General features: G+C 35.0%; 2 protein-coding genes and 1 long non-coding RNA gene across 9 annotated transcripts in view; 1 reads left to right on the forward strand and 2 right to left on the reverse strand.

Moving 5' to 3' along the window:
• The window catches only part of LOC147845657 (uncharacterized), a 154,784-nt gene extending 145,950 nt beyond the window's left edge, over positions 1–8,834 (reverse strand). For 3 of the 6 annotated variants that reach the window (XR_015480946.1, XR_015480947.1, XR_015480948.1), the window contains exons 1-2: positions 8,749–8,834; positions 8,462–8,568 (exon numbers count right to left, since the gene is read on the reverse strand). This is a non-coding gene — a long non-coding RNA (uncharacterized LOC147845657). The remainder of the gene's footprint in view (positions 1–8,461; positions 8,569–8,748) is intronic. The other 3 variants (XR_015480943.1, XR_015480944.1, XR_015480942.1) reach the window with 1 other exon arrangement.
• A 306-nt stretch (positions 8,835–9,140) lies between these two features.
• ccdc43 (coiled-coil domain containing 43) lies at positions 9,141–13,875 on the forward strand. Its single transcript, NM_200658.2, is given in 5 exon segments — positions 9,141–9,346; positions 9,764–9,857; positions 10,956–11,091; positions 11,205–11,254; positions 12,113–13,875. Coding segments are annotated over 5 exon segments (642 nt in total). The 5' UTR covers positions 9,141–9,172; the 3' UTR covers positions 12,301–13,875.
• A 1,834-nt stretch (positions 13,876–15,709) lies between these two features.
• meioc (meiosis specific with coiled-coil domain) lies at positions 15,710–27,681 on the reverse strand. 2 transcript variants are annotated; one of them, XM_087244616.1, is made up of 8 exons: positions 27,460–27,681; positions 26,918–27,037; positions 26,108–26,244; positions 25,880–25,987; positions 22,341–24,000; positions 20,091–20,228; positions 18,546–18,726; positions 15,710–16,929 (listed from the first exon to the last, which is right to left on the reverse strand). In XM_087244616.1, the coding sequence occupies exons 1-8, from the start codon at positions 27,463–27,465 to the stop codon at positions 16,727–16,729; spliced, it is 2,553 nt and encodes an 850-aa protein (XP_087100742.1). In that variant the 5' UTR covers positions 27,466–27,681; the 3' UTR covers positions 15,710–16,726. The 2 variants fall into 2 exon arrangements, with proteins under 2 accessions (XP_087100742.1, XP_087100741.1); XM_087244615.1 differs by having other exon boundaries at positions 22,341–24,003.

A 27,681-nucleotide genomic window follows, 5' to 3' on the forward strand; every position in this document is an offset into this window, starting at 1 on the left:
GAGAACTCTAAACAACCGACAGCCAAAATGTTTTTTTCCAGTCGGCCCAGTACCAACACAGTGTTAGGGCCGGTACACACCAGGCCAACGGTCGGCCATTGGGCTTCATCAGTCCATTTGTCATGATAGTTGGGTTTGGTGTGTTCCACATGTCAGGTTAACGTCAAGAGATTGTTGGCCCAATTCAGCATGTCAAATCGCACTCAGCTGAGGAGAGCAACATAGTGAAGTGATGTAGCAAGTAAACAATTCAAGCCAATAAGGAATCACAAACAGGCAGGCTGCAATTTAGCTACATTTCTCAAATATTTGCAAACAACATTGATTATTAGATTATCAGACATATTTGCACACATGAATCCATCCGTGGTGAGTGAGCTTAAACTGGTTTTTGTCCCTTTAGTGTGTTCATGTGCAGCTTTTTGGCAAAGACGCGTATCAATGCAAGGTTTAGAACTAGGGGTGTAATGGATCATGGTTGATCCATGATTTATACGGATCACTACCCACGGTTTGGAACATGCGTGGCTTGCAGATTAATACATTTTTTTACTGGTAGATTAATCCTAAATTTGTAAAGATCTTAAAGAGATCGCCTCCCACGTCGTTCAAATTACATGACCAAAAGCATTTAGGCTTTCCTGTAAAGCATAATGTTGACGGAAGAAGTTGTTGTAGGTTTTTCAGGATGTGGTGGGTTTCGTTGTTTTCGGTCACTACTTGTATAGCTTGCATTCAGTGTAAGCTGCACAATTAATCTTTAAAATGTCGGGATCTCAACACCCACACAACATAATTTATAATTGATGGTGATTTGCATGTGTTTATTAAGCCTTCGAATCCCTGCAATTAAATCTGTGTTTGAAAAATGCAAAAATCAAGAAAGAGATTTATTCTTTAGACTTTTAAGTTATGAAGTTACAAACAGTCAAAAAACACAGAAGTACTGGGATAACAGTTTATAGTTTAGATATAACCACTGATGTTTATGGCAAAGATTACAATCACAGTCATATGCATTTAACAATGCTCAAAACTCAAAGTTGTAGGCAGCAATTACATTATTTAAAAAATAGGTGGCGACAATCAGCCATCAAAAATATGCCACTGAATAATTCTTTAAAAATGACACATCTAGCAATGAAATGAAGTTTTGAGTGAATAACTGAATCATTTATTGATAATGCTGACAAAAAAAAAAATATGGGTTGTACAAATTGTGTTAGATTTCTACATTTACTATTTATTTTTATTCAGCTGATTATTTTTTTCATCTTATTTTTTATAAAATTACAGGTTCTAAGTTCTGTTTGTTAAAACTAAGTGCCTTGCTGTGCTGTTTTTTATAATAAATGTAAAACAAATTACATTTGTCTCCTCCCCTTTTTGGCTGATCCGAAAAATGGTCCGATCCATGATAAAAAAACCAATGTGATCCAAAGAGAGAGATTTGTGATCCGTCACACGACAACTACTTTCAAATAACATTTAATCAACATTTTTTAGCAAAATTACCATTGTGCACTTTTACATCACAAAATTTTTCAAACAACATTAACGCACATTTCAAAAAAAGCACTTTCCTCAATGCCCAATAATTGGGGACATGCCAATTCTAGTCTCTGATGCTGTTTACAATGCACAACAGGCAAATTCAGAAGTGTACCACTCGCCGTATCATTTTTCTGAATTATACAATCTATCCTGCCTCTTTCCCCTATTGTTTGTTTGCTATTCTCTGCTTCGAGTGAGGCTCCATTAGACAGGCTCCTCTTGCTGTCAGTGTCTCAGTTTGCCGTTTTGCCGAGACCAACTGACGAGCAAAAAACACAACTGAAAACAGCCAAAGGAGGGGTCGGCACCACGATAAGACAAGATGGCCAAACAATGGGTAGCTGCTTGCCTTGCTGAGGGAAGACAGCTCTGGAGAATGGAGTGAAACTGAAGATAAGACATATGCGTCTGAAGAGGACAGAGATAGTGTAGGCCACAGCTGTCAAACCAAGAAAGACAGAGGAAGAAAAGTGATAACCTCTGCTCTGCCGTCCACTCCACATGCCAGAAAATGGCTGCATATGTGACCTTCTGCATCTCTATTGTACTGGAGACTGTCTGTTATAACCGGAACTTGCACGCCAGCGGACACATAGACACATGCAGATGGAAGTACAATCATGCAAATTCAGGTAAAAATCTAAATATGTTTGTTAAAAAATAAATAAATGTTAAATTCAGAAATCCTGTTATTATAGTGACACAGGTAGCCATAAAGAGAACTGCACAAACAATGTGCAAGCGAATCAACCAACAAAGGTTCATTAGAAAAATGTGCCCAGGGGTAAATATCTAAGAACCGAGACATACAGTATGTGCCTCGAGGTACATAATGGATGCTTTTTTGTGTAAAAAGAACGCTACAGGGTGGTACCACTGACCTCTATCTAGGGCTGCACAATTTTGAAGAAAAAAATCAAATTGTGATTTATCTGAGAAAAATTGCAATTTGCGATTTACTATAAATTTCCCAAAAGAGCTGCAGGTTTGATGTGGGCGGTTTTAATAGCACCAAAGAATAACCAAGTTTAATCACAAAGTATGCTATACTGTGTTACTATTTATTTAAAACAATTTTTCCCAACAAAGTAACAGAGAAGAGATGAAGTTTAGAGCTTTCATTTTCTCTATTGTAGAGAATAGGGGCTTTGGGGGTTTTGTTGTAACAGTTGTCTGCTGTTTAAGTAACGCAAGTTGGATTGTTTTAATTACTCGTGCTCACCTCTTACCACAGTAATAATCAAAATAATTATACTTTTTCAAATCGCGATTTCGGTTTAAAAACAATTGATCGTGCAGGCCTACCACTGATCAATTCTATTTAGACAGCTTTTCCAGCATAACTGGGTTGCTTAGCACCTCACCATGAATGACGCCGAAATTGGGAGAAAGAGCAGAGTGGACTAGGATTTGGCAAAGGACGTTTCCAAAAACCAAGTAAAAGGAAACCCAAAAGAAAGAGCAGCGTGATAATTGTGGTTGAAGCACATGGCCACAATGGCTTGTTTTAGTTTGCTTTTGAAAACACTATCACTTAGGTTTAGGGAAGGAAGCGAGTAGGTCAGGCATCACCAAACTTATTCCTGGAGGGCCGGTGTCCTGCAAATTGTACCTCCAACCCTAATCAAACATACCTGAACAAGCTAATCAATGTCTTAAGCTGCGGTCATATTAGACTTTGAGCTTGCGATATTCTGTTGTGTGGCGCTGCGAAAAGGGGCGGGATTAAACAAGCTTATTAGACATTTGAAAAAGCAATCGATTGCTCAAAGTTTTAAATTTCTGTCAAGAGAGGTCATGTTTTGATCTTCGATTGGTCTCACGCCGTCAAGTGATGTGATTTCGCAGGTCAGAGTTCACCAAGCTTGAACTTTGCACCGCAGCAACCTGCGAAACTTGACGCATGACCCTGCGTTTCCGGTCTGTCGCATTCGTGTGCGCATGAATGGAAGTCTATGGGAGAAAAAGCCCAGTGTGGCCGCAGCTTGTGTTGAGGCAAGTTGGAGCTAAACCCTGAAGGGCACCGGACCTCTAGGAACGAGATTGGTGACAATAGGAGTAGGTCAATCATATCAAGCTGATTTATATGCATGATGACAAGCTGACCGGCCTCTTTCATGGGGCCAGAAACATAGACAGCGGCCTATGGTGGAATAACAACAATTGGCATGTATGAGAAAATGTGCCCCCAATAATATATTTGGGATTGTAACAAAATGTACACAGCGCACACTGGTGGATTTTTGGAAATAAAAGCTGCACAAAAATGTAGTCCAGGGTATTTGCTGGTCCTTAAAAATGTATCCATGGGCACATATTTCCAATAAGCCTTGGTTGGAACCAACACAATTAAAGTGTCCAATATGCTCACAGCATCTTTCTTTCACGCACTTTACTTATACGTTAAAACATTTTTAAATACATTTATAAATAAATTTGCAGTACAGCTGTGATAATATGCATCCATATGCTGTCCATACTGCTGATATTAATGTTTAAATGAATAGGCAAATCTGTGCTGCACTCTTTTTATTTAATAACATAATAAACACACAGGAAAAGAGCAGCAGTGAGAAAACAGCAGTTAAGATTAAGAAGGAATCTGATCATTACAATATGAAAGCAACTCTGCAGCTTACTAGCATTATGTCTACAGTTGATGTATTAAAATAACACTTATAACAGCTTGATTAGTTTAGTAATTTATAAGATTAGTATATTAGTAATTAAGCAAATTTAGAAACTACAGCTATGTTTCTACTAAAAAAAAAGTGAATTAACTTTATTCGCAAAACTGAATAAAAGACATGAAAATAAAGCAGCGTTTCATCCAATCAGTAAAAGAGAACAAAATCATCACTTCCTGATAAACTGGAACTGTAAACACAGAATTTGCTGAGGTAGAAGAAGCTGTGTGAATCTTTTCTTCATTTAATAAATACTTGCGCCTCAGAAGCGAAATGCCGACACGCAATGAACACGATGTCGCATTTGAAGGTGTGAGACGAGGAGCACAGACACTCTTATGAGTTCTGGACGTAATTATTAATATTATAACACTAATACTTAAAGGGTTTAGCTGTTTTAGAATGACCAAAACAACATTTCAGATGTTTTACAGTCTGCTCAGCCAGCTGGTTTGTCTATTCACACACATTTCAATGCGCATACTGGAATTTGTTCAGTAAAAGTGTTTCCATCGTAGTTAATGCACATCTTTTCTTATAGGATAAACAGTTTATCCTACTCAGTTATGCACCATGTTTTTTACGCGTATTTTCAACATTTATGCACATCTTGGCGTTTCCATCAACCGAAATTTTATGCACATATCCAAAATGTGCATAAAAATAGATTAATTGAAATGTAGCTTATGACTATAGGGCTGTCAAATTCATACTAATCCTTTTCTTGAACATTGAAGAAGCTTTTTTTGACAAGTGTCAGAAGTTTTCGATTACAACTTTCTTCCATGTTTTCATCACGAGCAATAAAAATATATATTTTAAAAGATTAATAGAGAAAAATAATACAAATAAGTTATACAGAAGAGCGATTAATTAAATAAAAGCAACTAAGACTTTTTAGAATTAATTCAATCATTTTCTTGTCGACTTTGGCCCTTTATTAATCCGGGGTCGCCACAGCGAAATGAACCGCCAACTTATCCAGCAAGTTTTTACGCAGTGGATGCCCTTCCAGCCGCAACCCATGGGAAACATCCACACAAACATTCACACATACACTCATGAACTACAGACAATTTAGCCTACCCAATTCATCTGTACTGCATGTGTTTGGACTGTGGGGGAAACCGGAGCACCCGGAGGAAACCCACTCGAAGGCAGGGAGAGCATGCAAACTCCACACAGAAACGTCAACTGAGCCGAGGTTCGAACCAGCGACCTTCATTCTGTGAGGCGACAGCACTACCCACTGCACCACTGCCTGGCCGACTTGTTTGAATGTTTTAAAGAAAATAGTAAGAAGATAAAAAAATTACAAATAAATGCCAAGTAGCATTTGTAAAATAATGAAGAATCCTACAGTATCATTAAATAAGAATAATTAAGCTTTATCTGACAACATTTGCTCAGTTTGGTCATCTAATTGTAAGAAAATAAACAAAATCCTCATATTTTAGTTTATATTTTACAGTGAGAATATGACAAAACATGTTTAATACATGTGAACCGTTCAGTGTATAGTATTGTTTTACTTAAAACCCTTTTTTCCTTCAAGTCCTTTATTCAGAAAAAAAAAAAGAAAAAAAAGACCCATTTTACAAAGTTAATTAAATTATTTTAGCTGAATTTATTTGACATTTAAATACTGAACTAAAATAAGGTTACAGATTTAGTTAAAACAAACCAAGCTACATTTTATGCAAAACCTTTGCTCTAAATGAGTTTATAAAGAAATTAAATGCATTATTGTGTCAGTATATATTTTTCTGTCTGTTTTTTTTCTCTGAAATCAAAAGTTAAATATGCCCAAACAAAATTAAATCTGTACAAAATATTCTTTGTCCGACAGCAAGATATTGGTCATTTTCACTTGTTGCAATAATCTAGTATCATGACAAGTCACCAATTGTTAGTTGTTAAAAATCTGTTTTTGTGTTGGACAAAAATAAAAAAAAATCCTTTTGGTGTCTCCCTAATAGATTGTTTCCTCCACAATAATACTGTATTTTATTCCATTTTTTTCTCACCTTACATTTCCAGATGGAACTATGTAATGCATTTGAATACTTTTTAAGGACACCCTGAAAGAGGTCACGGCCACACGCTGATCACGAAGTGGGCCGGAGGATTGTGTCACATGCAGATTCTGACAGAGAGGACGCACAGTATTGGTCCCGCAGGGGCTGCACTGATGGGTGCTGGGAGATGGAGATCTTTGAAAGAGAGAGCACGAGTGTTTGCCTTTGGACCTGAGCATGTAGATGCCCACCCGCACGCTCTGCCACAGCCCCTGGCTCTTGTCGCTTTCCATCAATCTGCGTCCCCTTGATAAAAATAGTGCTTAAAACAGTAGCCCACAGCAACAAGCAACATCATGACCAGAGACCCTGGACCCGTATGCCTGGGAATGGCCTCATGCAGCAATCTCTACTCCCATCTTTCATTTTAGCTTTAGATTTCTGTACAACTTTTACCCATTTTTAAACAGCATAAACATAATTAAATATTTATGAGGAAAACACAATATAAATGCAAGTAAAAGGGTCTACATTCATGTTTGAAATAGCTTTTGTGGAAATAAAAAGTAAAGAACAAATACCATCTTCATTCATAGTGGCAGATTTAAGTAAAATGAAAACATCATATCTATTAAATGATAGAAATAATAAGGGATCAAACTAAATGCTATTTTAAATATTTGAACACTTCAAGCTGGCTAATAGGTAAAAACACGTGGTTTGAAAAATAATGCACAGCAAAATCAAAAGTTTTAAATTGACAATTATTAGTATTTTGGGGCTGTACAGTGATCCGTGATCTTTAAAAACTTTTGAGATTTATATCTATTTATGAGCAATTCCAGCAGTATGGATGTGACATTTACAGTAAAAACTGAAAACATAAATTCACAGAGAAAGTAAATGTTAATATTATTTTTAAACATAAGTTTATATCTTTCAAAACATCTAACCAGAGTTATGGGATCAGACAAATATCAATCTGTAAACATATCTTAGATTTTAAATAAGGAAAATAAACATGCATCTGCAAGTTTACAGTATACAACATACTTTGTAGAAATTCTGTGAATTAAACTGCACAACGAAAAGAAATAATGCTAATCAACAGGATAAGAGTCGACTCACTATAGAACAAACATGACTGATTTTATTTGACATTTTTTGCATTTATGAGAAATAAGCTCCATTCCCTTACAAAAATTACCTGCAATATTTTATGTGGTAAACCATCAAATGTACAACACAAAAATTATGTGGTAACTGTGTAGTACTTTGTTGTTTTTTGGGACGTTTTACCACAAGATTCTGTGCCGTACAGTATCTAATACTCCTGTAGTATTCTTGTGGTAGTGTGTGGTATCACTTTCATATTTTGGTAGTATTTACCACATAAGTCTGTTATACAATTTGCAATATTACTGTGATATTTTTGTGGTAGAGTGTGTGGTATTACTGTCATATTCCTGTAATGTTTTTGTGGTAGTGTGTGGTATTTTATGTGGTAAACCATCAAAAGTAAAAAACAAAATTATGTGGTAATTGTGAAGTACTTTGTTGTTTTTTGGGACGTTTTTACGTAATTTACGCTTTTACGTAGGACGTAATTACGGTTGTGACGATGTAAAATTGACACTTGTGTGACTTTGGTCAATCAAATATAATTGTGTGTTGTTTGAAAACATTAACAGAAACATTTTAAGTATTTTTAAATCACTGTAAAACACTAGCTTGGACAAAAAAACACAAACTGTTTAGCTATTTAGGCGTAAACTTAATTGTTTTCATTGCAAGGTTGACATGCAAAAATGTTACACACATACTGTCTGCTATGGAATGCAAAAACTAAGAAGCTTATTATGTTGAAATCATCAGTCTTTCAAAATGTCAAAACATCATTTATGCTGTAAATATACCTGACATGATTTTTTTTGGGGGGTATACATTACTGTTACACTAAAACACATTTACTGGGTGCCTTGATTACATAAAACGAACATCAAGCAATTTGTTTACGTTTTTACGTTGGCCACAGAGACCTTATAGAAATTACAATATGACCCAGCAGTCTTTACAGTGTTAAGCATGAAAACGTAATCTACATCAAATCATAGTTCATCTACAACAGGGGTGCTCAACCCTGTTCCTGGAGATCTACTGTACCTTCCTGCAGATTTCAGTTGCAACCATTATCAAACACACCTGTCTGTAATTATCCAGTGCCGTTCAGGTCCTAATTAGTTGATCAGGGCTGGAGCTGAACTCTGTAGGAAGGTAGATCTCCAGGAACAGGACTGCGCACCCCTGATCTACAATAATGAAATGCCAAAAGAATTACAGGCCTCAGCATGATCGAATTCGTATAGCACTAGTTCAGCCCCAATTATGATTCCCATGTGAAAGGACACTTCATGCATCAAGCCAATAAAATGTTAATATGTACGCCATGTATTAACCACTTTCTAAAATAAAATAAAAATCAATCCTACCTGCAGTTCAGAAGCATCCTGCGGTGTTTCACCTGGATAAGGACATCCACCTGTGACTTCAAGCTTCTCCTATGTAGTTGATTGGCAAACATTGCCCTCTAGTGGCCAGCTTTTAGTTTTAAAGATCAACATTATATCATGTTGCCGCGCACCTTAGGCCCTCATGCACTTAAGTTATGAGCATTTAAATGTTCAACTTCTCACGGAAAATGAAGTACATGAATAACAAGCTAAATTTTATTCATGGTATAAAAAGGAGAAAAACGCTAATAGAAATTAACAAAAAGTAGAAGTATTAGTAAACAAGTTTTTGTATTTAAAACAAATGCATGCGAATGTCCCACAACCCCACAACGGTCCCACATTTGTGTCTGGCGTTCTGTGCGGACACCCCAACTCACTCTCAGGACCCCAGCCAGGGAAGATGGCGGCGCCCGAACAAATCGCCGGGGAGTTTGAAAACTGGCTGAATGAGCGGCTGGACTCGCTTGAAGTTGACCGAGAAGTTTACGGAGCTTATATACTTGGGGTGCTTCAGGAGGAGGAGAGCGATGAAGAGCAAAAGGACGCTCTTCAAGGCATTCTGTCCGCTTTTCTGGTCAGTGCACGCGCATATTCTGTGCACGCTCACATCAGCTGTCAAGATATTTCACGCGAGTGGCATTTCCTCTTGGGATCCTGTAAACTGTAAACACTGCTGTGACAAACTCGTTATGAACACAAAAGATAATTATATATCGTAACCTTAATTGTTTTATTTATTCATTTGAGCAGTAAACGTGTGAAAGGTGATCAAACGCCTGTTGCGATTGTCAGAGGTTAAATTCAGTATTATAAACAGTATTTACTCAAATAAATACCATTTGTCTTCACCTAAACCTTTAATCGAAAGTATGTTGATTTATATATGTATATTTAAATAAGGTGTCTGAGCCCTCTGTAATCGTCAAAATACAGTCGTTGGCATGAACATTTTAGACATATTTTATAAACTGAGTTTACTTTATTTTGATAGGAAGAAGAGACGCTTGAGGAGGTTTGCCAAGAGATCTTGAAACAGTGGACAGAGTGCTGTAGCAGATCTGGAGCAAAGAGCAATCAGGCGGATGGTAAGTTCAGTGTTGGCATTAGAAAAGGAACTGACTGGGATAATACTGTAAGCGTGGTGCACTTCTATGCATGTGCAGTATTTATTACTCGATTGCATAACGTTTATCGGAATGAACTATACATGCTGTGAAATCTTAACAATAAACATATATAAACATTTACTGTATATAACATTCCTACCAGTCATTCAGCTTGTGGTGACATTTTATTTTTTGTGGTTGTTTAATTCTGTCAGTTTAAAGTGTCAATAAAGACACAGCACTCATTCCAGACATGCATACTCAAGATTTTGTATTATTTTTATCATTAAAGTGAAAATAAAACATTTCTAATTAAAATGTTTTTCATTATATTTTATCAAAGCGTACTAACAAAAATACTGTGCTGTTTCCAGAAATCTTTAACATTTTTAATAATATTTCTTTAGCAAATCAGTGAATTAGATGTTTCTGTATATGAAGAGTTTAGATGCAAAACCTCTAAATACTATTTCATATTTTCTTCTAATATTAGCATTTTTCTCAGACTCCTGTTTGTGGGCTCAACGAATAAGTTATTTTCGTTGTTTTTAAAGGAAATAACTGCATAGAAGGCTGAAAACAAAAAGCTCATTTTAGGAAAAAAATTTGGACGGCATAAAGAGGTTTTTGCATCTGAACTCTTCATATATTATTAAAATGCAGTCTTGTTAGGACTTATTTTAAAAACAGTTTTTAAAAAATCTTCCTGACCATAAAATTTATGACTTTTAATATTTTCTTTTTCAACATTTTAAGCCATCTTGAAAACATGGCTTGCAATGTTTTACTGTTTTATTTATTTTCAGCTGTTTTTTTTATATATAAGTTTATTTAATGAGTGAGTACGTAATGCATCCTTCAAACCATGTACAGTGAGTCTATAATAAGTGTTTATATTCAGCCTGTCAGGTTGATCCCTGCTGTAGAGTTGCCCAAGACATTTGCGAGTCCTCATGTTACTAAACAGAGAAGTAGACTCAGAGAAGCAGAGCCACAACAATGTTATGCGGGAAGCGTCCAGTTTTTCCAAAAAAAAAAAAAAAAATAGTGATTTGCTTTGCTTTGTTTTGTTTTAAGCTGAAGTTCAGGCCATTGCTAGTCTGATAGAGAAGCAGGCACAGATTGTGGTCAAACAGAAGGAGGTGTCAGAAGATGCCAAGAAGAGGAAAGAGGCTGTTCTTGCTCAATATGCCAATGTCACAGACGACGAAGAATATCCTTTTAATGCATATATGCTGTTGCGTTGTCTTCTTGTGTCTGAACCTCTGTTAAGAACAAAGCATCTCTAACTCTCTTGTGCAAAAGCAGTTTCCTTAATATTTGTACTGAAGCTGAAGAGGAGGAGCAAGTCCCAGTGGGGATACCCAGTGACAAATGTATCCTTTTTCACACCATCTCTCACAGGTCTCTCTAGTGGAACATCTCGATCACGAGAATGAGCTGATGTGTCCTAGCACTTTAAAGTCTTCATCATCCGGAGGATGCTGAGACTTTTGTTTCAGTATGTTGATTTACTTCCAACTGAAATGAAATATTGAGTAGGGGGGGCAGGTGTTTTTATTTCATCATTCCCTCACATCAAACTAACGGTAAGAGGGGCATGGTGACGAATATTGTTGCTAAAAATGCCAAACTGACATCATCAAAGAAGGACCACCACTACGAACACAGAAGCAAGTGGTCAGACTTTGATTGAAGATTACCAAAACATTTTCTTTCATTGGATTAACTTGCATCAATGTGTGATAGCAAAATAAACTTTGTCAATTTTGTTTTCACACGGACTTTAAAGGTATAGTTCCCCCAAGACGTGCTGTTAATTAACTTGCACTCAGGCCGTACAAGATGTAGGTGCAGTAACTGAAGAATGAAGAAGTTTTGGCTGAAACTGTGATCTTTGGTGATTCACAGACTTCTTCATAAGAACTGAATGTATTATCAGGAACAATAGTTATTATTATTTTTAGATTATTATAATAATTTTAACTCTGGAAGTGTTTTTATGAGAATTTTATGAGTAGCCATAGTCTCAATAAAAAAATCTGTTCTATTGTTTTATTAAGAGAGGGGTACACCTACATCTAGGATGGACTGAGAATAAATGAAGCAAAAGGGTGAACTATCCTTTTAAGTAGTTGAGTATCTAGTGCACTTATAAGAACAGGTGCAGTATCTGCACTGAATAAATCCTTATCTGTATCTACATGAACTATTCCCTTTACTGCAAGCCCCAGCCCTGTTCAAAAACACCAATGTGGAGGATGTTTTGAATCGCCGCAAACTGCAGCGTGACCAGGCCAAGGAAGATGCACAGAAGAAGAAAGAGCAGGACAAGATGCAACGTGAAAAAGACAAACTGTCCAAGCAGGAGCGCAAGGACAAAGAGAAGAAACGCACACAGAAGGGAGAGCGCAAGAGATAGAATATAGACGCAGAGGAAAACTGCAGGAAAGCTTTTGTAGACTGTATAAAACCAAGGTTATTTTATCTAGAGGAGAAAACTACGATGAGCAAACAGTGTCCCAACTCATAATGTTATAACGTATGCATCCATATTCAGTTTTGTATCTGAAATTGTTTATTGTTTGATAATATAGGGCCTAATGAGCTACTCTATTGGCTTGTACAATAACCTATAACAGTCCAGCAAACAGCGAAAAATTTGCCATAACCCTTATTCAATATTTACAGGTGCTAACTGCTATTTGTTATGGTTATGAACCCACAACACTTCCATTCATCATAGGAATGTAGATGATATATATCAAACCTGGGAGATTGATGTCCCTACAGTGAATTAAAACCCTGAAGCTTTATAAAGTTTGTAACAAAAATTCATATGAATCAAACTCTTCAGAGGAGACATAATTACTTGCTAGCTTAAATTTAGGATTTATTATTACAACAACAACTGCTTGACCCACAAGAACAAACCTCATGGGTTCTTGCAAACATGATTGAGCTTCCGTGACCAAATTTAAATGCAGTATTTGTAAATGAATGAAAGCTTCAGTTTAAGTCTGTTAATTATATGAAGTGACTGTGACCAATACAGATTTCACATTTCATCTCATTTTGAAGAGTTAAGAGTTTTGGTTGAACAGATTTGCAGTGGATGGACAGAAATCCTCATTTGCATTCTAAATATTAACAATTTGTTACATATTGTAGATGAGTAAATATATCATTTGAATTTTTTGATAAACTAACCCTTTAATGACAAAATCTCTAGCAGATCAAAAACATGTTCAAGTCACATTTTAACCCGACATCTAAAATAATATTTAGCTTTATGAACATTTTACCATAAATCTCACTACTGCAGTGCTTGGCCTAAGTTTTAATTTTATTTGTTAAAATGTTTATGGTGTAAAGATGTGACTTTTACATGTTTTCTGTAAGATTCACTCTTAAATTGTTACCAGCAGATAATCAACACATTGTCTAAAATCTCTTTATTATTGCCCTGTGTTTTTTTTTAAATAGTCAGTGAACATGTATCTCTCTCTCTCCATTTAATACATGCTAACTCAAGATACAAAACTATATTTATTGAGCTCACAAGCTTTTTCACAATAACATAAAACCAATAGAAGCCTTCTTGTTGTGTAGCAATATATGGAGAGGGCTAAGAGACGACCCAAAGACATAATCACAACTGCTAATCATTGCTAAATGGGGACATGTGTAGTTTGTTTAAAGTTCATTGGTGTCAACAAACAGCTCTTGTTAGACATTTCTGTATTTTTGTTATAGGGCAGTGAACTTCTATAAGGGTATGTTTGTGTGCATATATATGAATTGACAACTGTTTGTATGAAGCTGCTACATTTTGTGCCAATACCTTGTAGACTGCCTTTACATATACTACAATGGGCTGCACTGTAGGCAAAGTGATATCTCTTAAACTTGTCTAGTAGCTTATACGATCAAGTGGTTTAAGATTTTTACTATCAGAACTTCGATATTTAACATTTTGTATGCTAAAACATCCCAACACTGGTACAATAAATTGTGTGTTCACTTTTGACCAAGTGACAAGGAGTTATCCTTATGAATAAACATGAATGAATTGTTGTTTATGAATCAGTGACCACCAACGAGGATCGTGGTTTGTCCGTGAAAGCCTGTGTTTTTATATGAAAGACTTAGGACTCTGTTTAAACTACATGAAATCAAAAGGATGTTATTTTACATGCAATTCCATGGGGCTTTTCTTACATTCTAGGATGCATCAAATAAATGCAATTCAACGTTGAGGATAAATGCCAGAATAAATTTTTATACATTGCTCTCAGCATGTCATGCAAATAAGGGGGAATAATTCAAACTATAGTCTCTTAACATGAGCTAAATAGTTTTTAGTGTCAAATATACTTCATAAGCAAACTAGTGTAATTTAAACTACCTCTCCTTTGAATATGAAACCATTGATGTATACCTTTTTCAAACATCTTTACATATACGCATGACTTAAAACAGTACAGCGTCTAAATATTTGTTATCAGTATCACTGCTTGTAAAAACTATTCATGCAATAAGAGCTCTGGCTCTTGAATACTTTTGATTAGTGAAACTGTTGTTCAATTCTGTGATCATCTATAAAAACATTCTTTTGCTTATCTCTTACATTATTTTCTACCTTAAAACAAGACATAAATCAGGATATCTGCAGATCTTTAAAAAGTCTTAAATCAATAGTATAAAAATTTGGCCTTAAATAGTCTTAAAACAAACTTACCCCGTCAAGATTTTGTTTCTGTTTTGATATCTAGTTAAATATCTTCACCCATCATCACACAGAACAACATAGGTAAAACCAGTCTATTCATAGTCTTTGGCGAAACCTATGTAATTAACATTTGCTAGGTTTTAGTTTGCGTAAACAGAGTTCCTGAACTTTTTCCACAGTGTGAAAGTTGCACTATGTTATTAATATGATACGCTAAACATTTTAAGATATAACTTAGGCCATATTAAACATTTATTTTATTTCTTTCAACCTTTTTTAAAAAATATTTGCTGCAGGATTTTTTTTTTTAATATGGTAGACATTGTTTAAAGAAAGGAATTTTTTTTCTATTTTTGGGAAATTTATACTATAAAATTAGTCTTATTTTATTCTGATAGATAAATGCAAGATTTTTATATTTCATGAACACCTGTTTTAATATTTAGACACATACCTACTTTACTTTTGAAATTTGTGTCAATCAGAGGATCTGCCTGTAAACAGATATGAGTGATGAAAAACATGGCTAAATGCTTCAGTGTCTGTACATCAAGTGTAAGCATTCTTGTAAACCTATAAACATTAGAGCTATTCACAGTTATATCTGATGAATGCATGAACATATGACAAACACCTGTAGCAATCAAAATGCTGCTATCGTCACATTTTTACATTTCAGAATAAACTTGTACCAGAGTTGGTAATTCTGACAACACTACCAGTGCCACAACCCATCATGAACACCTACTGTGCGGTCACACAGTCTGACCAAATACTTTAAAAGCATCTTTTCTTAAGATCTATGCTATATCACCACCAATGATGTCACCCCTAATATAATTCTTAACACAGGTGGAATTAGAGGCAAAGCTAAAAAAAAAAAAGATTTTTTTTTTCATTGAAATTAAAACTAACAGATGCTAATATTTCCTTAATTGTTGTTCAACACATAAATCTGTTAAAATCTCATGAACTTTAGTTGAGGGCTTCATCATGAACATTTAAAACATGCATTATTGAATGAATAATGAGTAAAATATACTGCAGAAATGCTGATTTAGCATTGATTAACACTGTATGTTAAGCACCAGTCTTTGAGTTAAGGGATTTACTGCTGTTAGTTTAATTGGAAAACTTGAACAAAAGCAATGAAACGATACAGTATAAGTACACATCATATGAACAATGTTAGCCTTTAAACATGTCATTTACATCATTTATGTCAGTCCATGAATGATGGTACTCTCAGCTACTCCGCAGATCCTCAAAAGAGTTACACCACAGACAGATTGACCACATACATACACTGAAAAATGGCGACTGGAAACTTGAGCTAAATTCAGAATTTAGATAAACAAACGGTGAATAAATAAACTCACATTCAGTTTTTCTCCAAAACAAACGACAGATTTAAGTAATGATTTGGGGTTGTTATTGCTTATCCAGTAAGATCACTAAAAACAAGTGCTGACGCCAAGAAAATCTTGCTCAAATAAATAAGGCCAGGACAACGCGAACACGTCCTACTGGTCATAAATACTGTTTTTGTGAATGCCTTAAATGTGCTGAGGATCGTAGATTGTAGGAGACACTAATTAAACTGTCAAAAGACCTTTAACGCAAATAATTGTTTCCTATGTAACTATTTATATATTTCTCAATTGACATTTCTGAGGCAAAAATATTATCTTCCAAAGCCACAGATTTTACTCTTGCCACACATTTGGTTTCATTATCAACAGTTAAAAGTTCCCTCTTGTGAATTCATCTCTCTTACTCTTTCTTCTTAAATCAATCTTATGCTATCTCTCTCAAATCATTTTGTTCTAACTGGCAGTTTTTTTCTGGGATCCTTGGACAAATACCTCAATACTGATCTTACTGCCATAATTCCATGTTTTTGGAGAATCTGATTGGTCCTTTCCACAGTAGACTGATAAATATTAATGAACTAAGAATTCCATCTGCTGCCCACAACTGAGCCTAATGTGTCACTATAGTGGAATAACTTAAATAACTTATTCATTTCTCTTAAAATGCAACCTCATCACCTTTTAGATGAATGTACTTTTTTGGAAAAAAAACGTACAAACACCATATACCTGTCAGAAAGGCATCACAGGGTAGTCTGTGATCTCTCCAACCTGCACTGCTCAGGACTGTCTGGGCCTAAAGGGGAGCAAGTACCTTTGTCAAGTTCCTCCTCTTGGTAACTGCTTGTTTTGGGCAAAGTCATTTGTAATGCACACCAAAGAGCAGTTCTGGCCTTTCTGGTGCTGATGCACAGGTCTTTCACTGCAGATGCCAACATAAGAATCTCTGTGAGATTTGAGAAACAAAAGAAATGCTTTGATAAGAAACATGTTTTTTTTTAACCTCGAGGCAAAACAGTATCAATACACACTGAGGCATAATGTCATAATACATTTATCATTTTTAACAGAACATTCATCTTAACTAAGCAAATGATCTGTCAATAAGTGGCGAAACAATGCTGAGCTTGTTGTGTTACTTTGGACTAGTGAAATTTTCACCAAACCTTTTTTTTTTTTTTTTTAAGATAAAAACGGACACTAGTAGATTAACAACGTATAGACCTTTTTCTTTGCTGCTGCTTGGAGGGTGCCATAGTGACCAGCTCCTTACGGTAGGATGCTTAGAACTTCCGTTAAGAACTGTCATCAACCAGAGCAGTGTTCTCAACCAAGTGTCAATACTGTTTTCAGAGGCTTAAGGAGTGTGCTTGTGATGCAAAACTTTAATACTGAATGAAAGACATGTTAACGCTGTTATGCTTAAGTCAGATGCGATTCAAGTGAGAAAGAAAAACCTTCTCCTAATTCAGAATCTGCGGCCAGATCAGATGCTTAAATACAGCGTCAGTGTTCTGGACCTGTCAGCTGGTTTACTGTACTCTGCGGCTCTTCAATCCAAGCACACACACAAACTATGCTTCACTGCATTATAAAGAGCAAACCATATTACTGGCATGAAATTAGCAGGTATGCAAGCCATGCAATTTCCAAAAATGGTAAAAAATCAATTACCAATAAAAGTACATGACTGATACTCTGCTGGCCGATGTGCATGTTGATTCAGTTATGTTTCATTTAGTTAGTTTGTGTTGTGTAGTATTTACCATGTGTTTTTCTGTCATTTCAAAATGGCACTTTATTTTCACTTTGTGACACTTATTCAATCAATGTGTTAGTGGGACAGTACAGGCTATGTGTGTCACATTTTGGTGAATTTCATTTGTTTAGGTTGGTTATATAAGACAAAATGTTGACTTTAAAGATGGCGATGCTCCATTTAAATGGCACAAGATGCCGTCTGACAAGGAGGGAAAAATACCTTGCAGCAGTTGTTTTCCATCCCATTAGATTGCATTTTTTATAATGATCAGTCCAGAAGGTGGCGCTGATCAACAACAGTATTAGTTGAAAGACATTAAAATCAAATAAAATAGATTTAAAACTCCTTTTAAAGCTGTCCCAAAGTGACTCTTTATACGCATCAGCTGCCGACCAGAAGTTCGAAACATCCTTTTTACACATACACACAAAGTATAGTGGGCAATTTTGCATTCTAAGGAAAAAAAAGATCTATTTTTAATTGGCATGGTTTGATTTTGCATTATGTATTAACATCAGATGGTATACATAAAAAACAGTACTGAAATATAGGTATCATGATTTCCAAAAACATCACTAAAGCAGCTCAAAAATTGCCATGTAACAACATATTTACCTCAGGAAAACCATTCAGTGTCTATCAACATATTTGCAATCTACAAATAAAAAACTATAGGAGCATTTTGATCATTTTGACAAGGACAAACTTCACTTATCCTATGATTGTGGCTTGCCACTGATTCATTCGTTTATAGATGTGTACTTGCTGCCTGAGCTTATGTTAAAGCGTGACTCACTAACCCCTGTCCTCTCTAAAGAAGGCCGCCGGCTGCCTCTGTCTGTTGCTAGCATTGATGAATTCGTCCTTGCGGCGTGCCTGAGTGATGTAGATGACCTCAAGATGCCTGTCCAATGTTGAGCTGATATTAGCATGAAGTGGAAAACTCCGCAACTGTTCCATCTTCCCCAGCAAACCTGTCACCTGTAAACACAAAGCATTACTGTATTTCAATATGAATGTACATTACTAATTTAGATCTAATCTAAATTACCAAGCAAGCCCATAGAAAGGCCGGTTGAAAGGGGTGGTTCTTTTTCCTCAAAATTTTTGTTGTTATTTGCCTCAATTTGATTTAGTTTTGATATTTAAATACTGCATTTTAGTGACATTTAAAGCACTATTTTACCTTGTCATTTTACCATTATAACCACATTTTTTAATGTACTAAAATATTTCCTAAAGATTTAGGGTAAATAAATTTGAAAAAATACTTATTTTTAAAATACAAATTTATCACATCATATATCATTAGAAAGAGTAGGAATCTGTTAAAGCTTTAAATAAAAAAAAACTGTAGTCTATTGTCATTTATTAGGCGAATAGCAAACTGGTTAACACATTCAACTTTCCTCATTCAGATTTTTGCTATTTGAGTAATAAAAAAATTGAAACCTAATAATAATAATAAAAGAGCTTGACAATTTTCTAGCCTCTGTAAAAGAAATTACATTTGATTGACAATTCATTGATAACAACAATAGCCAAATTACTATTTAAATCCATTTTAATATTGTCCGCCTTTGGTACTTTACACCTTTATACCGGTCAGCTTTTGTTTAAAGAATAAGGTCAAAGATTTAGAATAAAAGTTACTTGTAAAATGTTTTCTCAATTTAAATACAATACGATAGTGAAATATGGCTTCTCTTATATCAGATTGAATGTATTTCTTACACAGTTGGATGTTGGACTTAACTAATTGGCTGAAGTCACACCGATTTAACGGTCAACACAGAGAATTGAACTTGTTCTTAAAGCTTTTTTGAATGGGTTATTTTTACAATTTATGATGGTGTAGCAGTCAAAATAGGCCAACTGAGTGCATGTATTGGACATTTTATTCTGGGAATTCTAGAAGGAACAATTCTAAAATATAAAGAAACAGGGGTTTCACTTTCATATTTGTATCACATTAAAACAACAGAGCAAGAGTTCTCAACCATTTCAACTCCATTTACCCCAAAGATGGTTGCTTTAATGATAGACCCATTTTCTAAAATATAGTCAGCTATATTTTCATAATTAAAGATATTAAATATGTATTAAAACATTAAAAATATACATTTACTATTAACTATGTATGCCAAAAGAAATCATTGTAATTTTTTCATAACCATCATTCATGATTTCATAAATTTCACTTTTTAGAAAGCCCAAAAACACAGTAATGTAAGTCACATATATTTAAGTAATTTTTTTTAGATTTCTGATTTGTTGGCAAGTTCACCAGCACCCTCTTGTGGTCCTTATTTGAAATCTAAAGAAAAATGGCACAGAAGACTGACTTTTGCCTGTTCACGCAACTGATCCACAATGAGCCGGTCCACTCTGGAGGGGTTTGGAGGCATTTTGGGTAAGCTGCTACTGGTCACCACCATAGACACAAGTTTCCCCAGGTAAGCCTTTGTAAGAATAGCTTCCGCCTGTCAGAAAGTATACAGTACTAAATCAGTTTATTACCTCATTCTGCTTAAATTGTAAACATACACAAGCATATCAGTTTAGTAGCATGTCAACTTAGTAGCGTGATTCACCAAGACAAAAAGTAAGTATTAGTTAGAGCTTCACAATATATCGTTTCAGCATCGATATCACAATAAGTGTATTTGCAATAGACAAATCACTGCATATGCAATGTTGAGTCTGGATTATAGCTGATTAGCACAACAGTTCAGAACACATGAAATTAGTAGAGTCACTGCAGAGATTAAACAATAGATTGCAAGTGTTTTACATATGTTTTTGAGCCCTGCGACTGTATGAGCATTTTAAAAGCATTCAGGCACAAGAAATTGCACAATTTGTAACACAATGTATATACTTAAGACTATGCAGTATTGTTTTACATTTGAATGCTTGTAGATATTTGTTTATATTTATCGATTGATTTTCTCCCCTACAGAGTCCTCTAAATCAATATAAAATTATATATTTCAAGTCATCTCAGTGCTTCCCACAGGTTTGAGATATACTTGCGTTGGTAGCCGGATTAAAACACATCCTTTACCTATGGCACATGGTTACATACATGCGACAAAGAAAGCGATTTTTAGCAACAGTTTTATTTATTATACACTGTTGAATGCTGGTTCTTTTCAATGGGTTGACGTTTTAAAAAAAGACTGTTGAAATTACACAAGAAATCCACTATTTATTTTACTTTTATTCTATTCAGGAGGAGCCATGTGCACCCACAGATATGTAAAATCTGCTACTGACATTTTGTACAGTATTGCCAAAGCATGTTAGATAAGTATAAAATATGTAATATATCAAATATCAAATACAAAAATATAAAGCAAATGACATAACATTTCGGAATAAAGCAAACAATATCTCTAAAAAGTAAAATAAATAAAAAATGTTGATTATTTTTAAAAATCAAATGAATAATTAACGATTTCTAGTGGTGAACAAATATTTTGCGACCAGTTTAGATGTAATTTTGCCTCAAGAATTTAATTTTGGCATGGGATGATAACCGGTTTCAAGGTATACTGCGGTTTGAAAAAGTCATGGTTTTAAAAAAAACGCAAACAGTTTCTCTTATACCACTCTTACGGTGTATGTAAAAAAAAAAATTACATGGGCAACAGTATCTCCAGCAGAAAATATATCCAAAGATGCCTTTTAAAGTTCTGTGAAATCTGTGTTTTTGAAACTAATGAAGACAGCAGAAGTCAATGATACATTTTTATTATTTAGCCTTACATGTTTACTGCTACAAAATATTATAAATGTTTCTTAAATTAAAATATATTGTGTACAAAGGAGAAAAATGGTTTTGTTTTAAACCCAGATATTTAAAAAGAATATATTTTACAGCAGTAAACACAATACTGTCAAACCGTGATATTTTTATCCAGGGTTATCATACCGTAAAAATCTTATATCTGCCCATGCCTACTCATATATAGAAAAGTTTATGAGTCGTTTAGATCAAAGAATTAATTATTTAATGTTTCTCTTGCTCTTGCGGCTGTGCATGCGATGTCAGCTGCGAAGCTAAGCAAAAGTAAATCAGACTTAAAATAAAAATGTTGTGCAAAAATGTATAAAAAAACAAACGACTTTTAAAAAAAAGCCAAATTCTGGACAATTCAAGAGATTTAGAAACCCTGGACAGGCGCATTTTTAAGTCCCAGAACAGGCGTCTCTGTGGGTCTCTGCAGAGCACATGAGATTGTCTGTAAGAATGTTGACAGTTCTCATGCACACACAACGAGAAGTAGGAAACGTGTAGAGAAGATTTTCTATTGGTTAATCGATTGCGGATGTTTGACTAATAGGTGGATACAAAAAAGGGTAAAAGGAAAATAATAGTAAAAAAATAAATGTCACCAAATATAATTGGGCGGCCATTAATATACCTGGGCAGCCTGCCCAAATAAAGACTATGTGTGGGAAGCACTGCAGCTGATGAAACGGTATTCATATCGCAATATAACAGAAAAACAAATTATTGCAATGCTAAATTTTCCAATATCATGCAGCCCTTATATTAAATATAATCTGACACAAATAGACACACTTACTCTCTTTCTCTCTTTTTCCAGCATCCTCCACTGCTCGTAACATTCCTCCAGGTAAAAGTGTAGCTGACTGTTGGGACTTCCAAGTGCTTTGCCAAGCTTAGGCAAAGCCATAGCAGAGAGAAACCCTGAGAACAACCCATCTCCTGATGCTTGGCTTAGCCCGGCACATTCTTGTAGATAGGGGCTGAAGGGTGAAATATCTGCATCTGGTAGACGTTCACTCACATTGATAATAGGCACAGAGCAGAAGGGCAGTGAAGGCTGTGAATGGTACTGACTTTTTCTGGGATCACCCATTTGATATAGGAATGGGAAAGGGTGTGATGGTGTGGTTGAACTCGAACTAGCTTCGTTGTGTCTTACTTGTCTTCCATACAAACTGGCCAGCCCATGGTATGGATTCTGCAGCAGTTCAGCTTTATTCTCTGCCTCCGGAAGTTTGGGTTTCATGCTAGATCGTGGAGTAAAGCGACCATCTAACATAAGGCCTGCAGTAAACCTGTTGTTCTCTAGCTTGAGATCAAAATCTGAAATGTCCACATTTCCTGCTCCCTTCCCTAAAGCCTCAAGACTGACCTGGCCTATTGCACCATGTAGATTTACTGCGTTCCCTTGACTCAGATCAGTCGGGACTCTCCCTGCAGGTCGAAACAACTGCTGAGAAGGAAGTAATTGAGCTGACCCAGCTGTGGTGAGATTCGCAAAGCCCTGTGATTCATTTCTGCTGCTGGTTTTTGCTGGAATCTTTGCTTGGATTTGACAATGGTTTGGCTGGAGTGGGTGAAAGAGATTAACACTGGTTTGAGTTATGCCACTTCCCATTGGGCTAGTTTCTTTATTTGGGTACAGGGCTGGTGGTATGACAGTAGGTGAAAAAGCTTTAGATGACCTGAACCCTGAAAATTCATTTGTGTTATAATGTCTTTGTAAAAGAGTCTTTTTATCCTCTGCTTTTCCTCCTCTTTGCTCTAAAAGGTTGCGGGTCACCTCATTCTTAAAATTTGGTTTTTGAGAAATAAGCTCTGACATCCTTTGAAAAGGATGACTTTTCTGCTCTGCCATGATTTCTTCATAGTTCCTCTGCGTTAAAAACCCATTCTGGGTTGGTTCTTTGCAGTAGTTCATGTCCTGCTCTGCCAACAGAAAGGCCAGCTTACTGACATCCTGGACAGAGAAAGATTGGATGTTTCTCAGTTTATCTTTATTCATTGGTGAAAAGTCATGAGATGAATTGAAATAGGAGTCATCTGAATTTTGAGAAGAATAATAGGAGTTGGCCGTGTTTATATAATCAGATGTGGAGTTAGTGGGGTTAAAGTATCCTTCTTCTTTGTCAGGTGTAATATACTCAGGTTTTCTGGTTGTGTATGGTGGTGTGTTCAGGTCTGGTGGACAAGGGAGGTCTTGAGAATATATGTCAGCCCCTCCATTACAGGAAGAGAAATTACGAGGAGAATCAAAGCCATTAAAGTTCTGAAGTTCTGCCCACTGTTGAAATTCTCTACCCAAAGGCTGAGGGCAGACCTTGGTGACTGGTTTAGGATTAATATTGTTTGATGGAAATCCAGAAATGGGTGGCATCTGCATCTCATTGTTGAAATACTGCATGTTGTTTTCTCTTAACTTTGGAGACCATACACCTTTCAAACTAGATGGTAGCCTGCTAAAACAATGTTAAAAAACAATATGACATATATATATATGCATACGTTTATATGTGTTTGTTCATCAAGTCCATGCATTCCATGCATCAAATTTAAATTGTTGACTGTATCTTTCAAACCTATGACTTTCATGATGTGGAAAATGCAAATGAAAGTGCAAAATCCAGCCATAAAAATTTAAATCATTCTATAACAGAACATCACATAACTTGGTAAATTTTGAAGGAATAAATCATTATCACATTCATAATCACCATTAAATGACCATGAGTATTTAAACATACTGCACATTCTCAGTGGCAAAGCACACATACTCAAACATGTGTGGCACTTGTGGGGTTTTCAGCATCTGTCATCTCACTATACTGAGGACATGAACTTTATCTCCAGACCTGCTCTGAGAGTAACTATACAGTAGAGCTGCACGATTTTGAATAAAATGTGAATCACGATTTTTTTTTTTGCTTAAAATCAATATCACGATTCGTTCTCACAATTCTTTAGAGGTAAAATAAAGGTTAATATAAGTAGGCTATTATTATTGGTAATTCTCAAACATATCGCCACCTTGGAATTATAAGGTTCCATCTGCATTCTGAATGATTTTGAGATATTGAGCTTCAAAGTTTTTGCAATCCATATAGCAAACGGTATGTGTGCAAAAAAAAATTTTTTGTTTGTTTTTTTTAAAAGTCTTAAAATGTAAACAATAAGTTGTCATTTAATAAGAATATGTCAATAACTCAATTTTGACAAAAATGTCAAATAGATCCTTATAATTCTAAACAATATGGTAAAACAACGATAATAATATTAGGCCTATATGTAGGTTTACTGTTGCTTAAAATGCTACATTTTGTACAGTCATTATGGTGGACTTGAACAGACTTTAAATATATCCTGTTTGTTAATTCACAGTAAAATTGTGACACCAGAATACAACTATTCATAATTATAAAGTTGAATTATTATGTTTGCTGCGTTGAATTATTATTATGCTGTGTGCACGCGCGTGTTCTCAGTACCTCGGGGTCAGCTCACGTGTTATTTCGCAGCCGCAAATATCATTACATGAAGTTAGAAATTACATTTCTGGGTGAATTATACCTAATAAATAGTTACACTTTTGACGCCATTTGAAGGTGTTCATGTTCCTGTGAAGACTCTTTACTCTTCTCTCCTGACCTTGAAAATACAATTGGCTGAATCGTAAAAAAGCTGTATTAAGATCATGTGCAGGGCAAATCGAGATCAGGATCTTTTTTCGATTAATCGTACAGCCCTGCTATACAGCCGTTTTATTCTTTCATTTCAGAAAACTACTGTCAAACCATATACACAAAAAAACTGAATGAACTTCGGGAAAACTCTTCAACTTGAAAAAATTATGAAATAACTATAGCCCTAGGATAAATACAATTATTAAAGCCTTATTAGGGAATAATCACAGAAATTAGACAGAATGACAAAAATAGTATTTCATCATTCCTAAAAATTGTAATATGTAAAACTGTATGTTTTGTTTTCAATTCATTTTATAATCTTTTTTTACTTCTAAATTCACAATTAAAATATTTGCCAGAAATTTTAAAATGGGAAAAACTAAACTTGCTATGCATGTACCATGAAAAAAATTTTTGAAAAAACTTGGGAAATATAGACATTTTGTAAATTGCAAATGCATATTGCTTACTTTTAAATTAAATGTAACTACAGAACACTGGTTTTGATATTGATTTAGATATAAGGGCTGATTAAGACATATTAAACGTGATTTCCTGAGAAAATGAATGTGCAATTTGCTGTTTTTACACAGCTATAATTATAATTAGCTTTTTCCCATAATACCTGTTACATAAATTAGGAGGGACTTACTTCTCATAGGAGGGGTAGGGGTCCACTGAATCTGGTTCATCCAAGATATCTGACACTAATCCATAAAGATCAGCCTCACTGCCACAATTATTGCCATCTATCGAATTTCTGTGCAAAATCAAACTTTAAATCTTTAATGTCAAATACTTTTCAAAATATTAACGTGTATACAATATACAATGTTCAAATGTTACAACATTATTAATATAAATAAAAATTAATTATAACCTGCTATTAGTTATAGCTTGAGGCCAGTCTTCCTGAGTTGACCAAACTGTGTAAGGTAGTGGAGCACAGTCTTGCATCTGGCAGTTCGAGAATGAGTTTGACGACTGAGACAGAAATCTGCTGTCACTGAAACTAGTCTGAAAATTATGAATAGAGCATTTATTGATGGATAGCATGATGGGAGGCAGTTAATAAAGTGGAAAGACATTTAAAATCATTCTCAATTCTAAAACATTCTAACACATTATATCTACAAGTTCCAATAATTATGCATTAAAAATACAGGTAAATTACTCTCTTTTGATTAATATATTGAAGATGAAATGTGAACTCTGACCTTATATAACAAGATAATTTTGAGCCAAAATGTATCGTATGAGTCAAAATGATGAAGTTTTTTTTTCTTTTATGCCAAAGTTATTAGAATATTCAATAAAGATAAAGTTCCATTAACATATTTTGTACATTTCCTATTGTAATCAAAACTCCATTTTTGATCAGTAGTGTGCATTGCTAAGACTTAATTTATACTACTTTAAATGCGATTATCTCAGCATTTAGATTTCTTGAACCCTCAGATTCCAGTTTTTCAAAAAGTTGTATCTCAGCCAAATATTTCTTATACTTACAAAAAGGAAAGCCTATTAATTAACTATAAATATATAAATAATGTGTAAACCTTTTTTTTAAATACCCTTATAACAGGTTTTGTGGTTCAGGGTCACAAATAGTGACTCAAATACACCCAGTGATAACAGTAAGTTATATGTTTTACATCGTTATATATATCTTCAGCTTAACGTTACTCACCTGAGGCTTGTAGGTGGTAAAATAGGAGTCTGTTCCAGAATTCTGAAATCGATCCAAGATTGTTCTTGCTCCATTTGCATCCACATTGATTTTGCTTTTCCCTGCATTATTAACGTTACCCTTAAACACAGGTGAAAATTACATTAGTTCAAATTAACTTATGTGCTTGTTTTATAAAGCATAAAGGTAAAACTGTACTTATAATACTGAACAATAATGGCAAACAGCACACAAATGTATATAAACTGGTCAGCATGTGCAAAATGACTTTTAGTTAACTTTTAATTCCAGTCTAAACAGGCCTTGTGGGGGGATTTCCCTCGCCTAAGTTACTGAAAAAAACACGAACTTCACACAGAGTTATATTAAAGCGACCTTGACTTTTACTATTCTTAATTTGCTATGTAATATTTTATGTTTGGTAATACATGTGTACTCTTCTTACTCTGTTTTGGCCATTTAACAAGCACTTAACAAGCAGACAGAAAAAGCGAACAAGCTAACGTTAGACAGTTTAACTGTTACTCAGAAACAGCTCTTACCTCCATTGACTGTAAACTTTGGGCCTCGCTCGATAAGTTACTTGTGATATAAATTAGGATTTATAAATATTTATATTCACGATTTTCCTAAATAATCAGCTGATTTTTTAAAGAATAAATTAAAGACGTCGACTCTTCGACGGGCAGAGTGACATAAAATAAAGCAAATCATCCGCCGTTGCCTGTGTCTCCTCACCAGTATACCCGCGAAGCGTCTGCAGT

This window comes from Danio rerio, chromosome 3, assembly GCF_052040795.2.
Source record: "Danio rerio strain M-AB ecotype USA chromosome 3, GRCz13ab, whole genome shotgun sequence".
In the NCBI taxonomy this organism is placed as follows: Eukaryota; Metazoa; Chordata; class Actinopteri; order Cypriniformes; family Danionidae; genus Danio; species Danio rerio.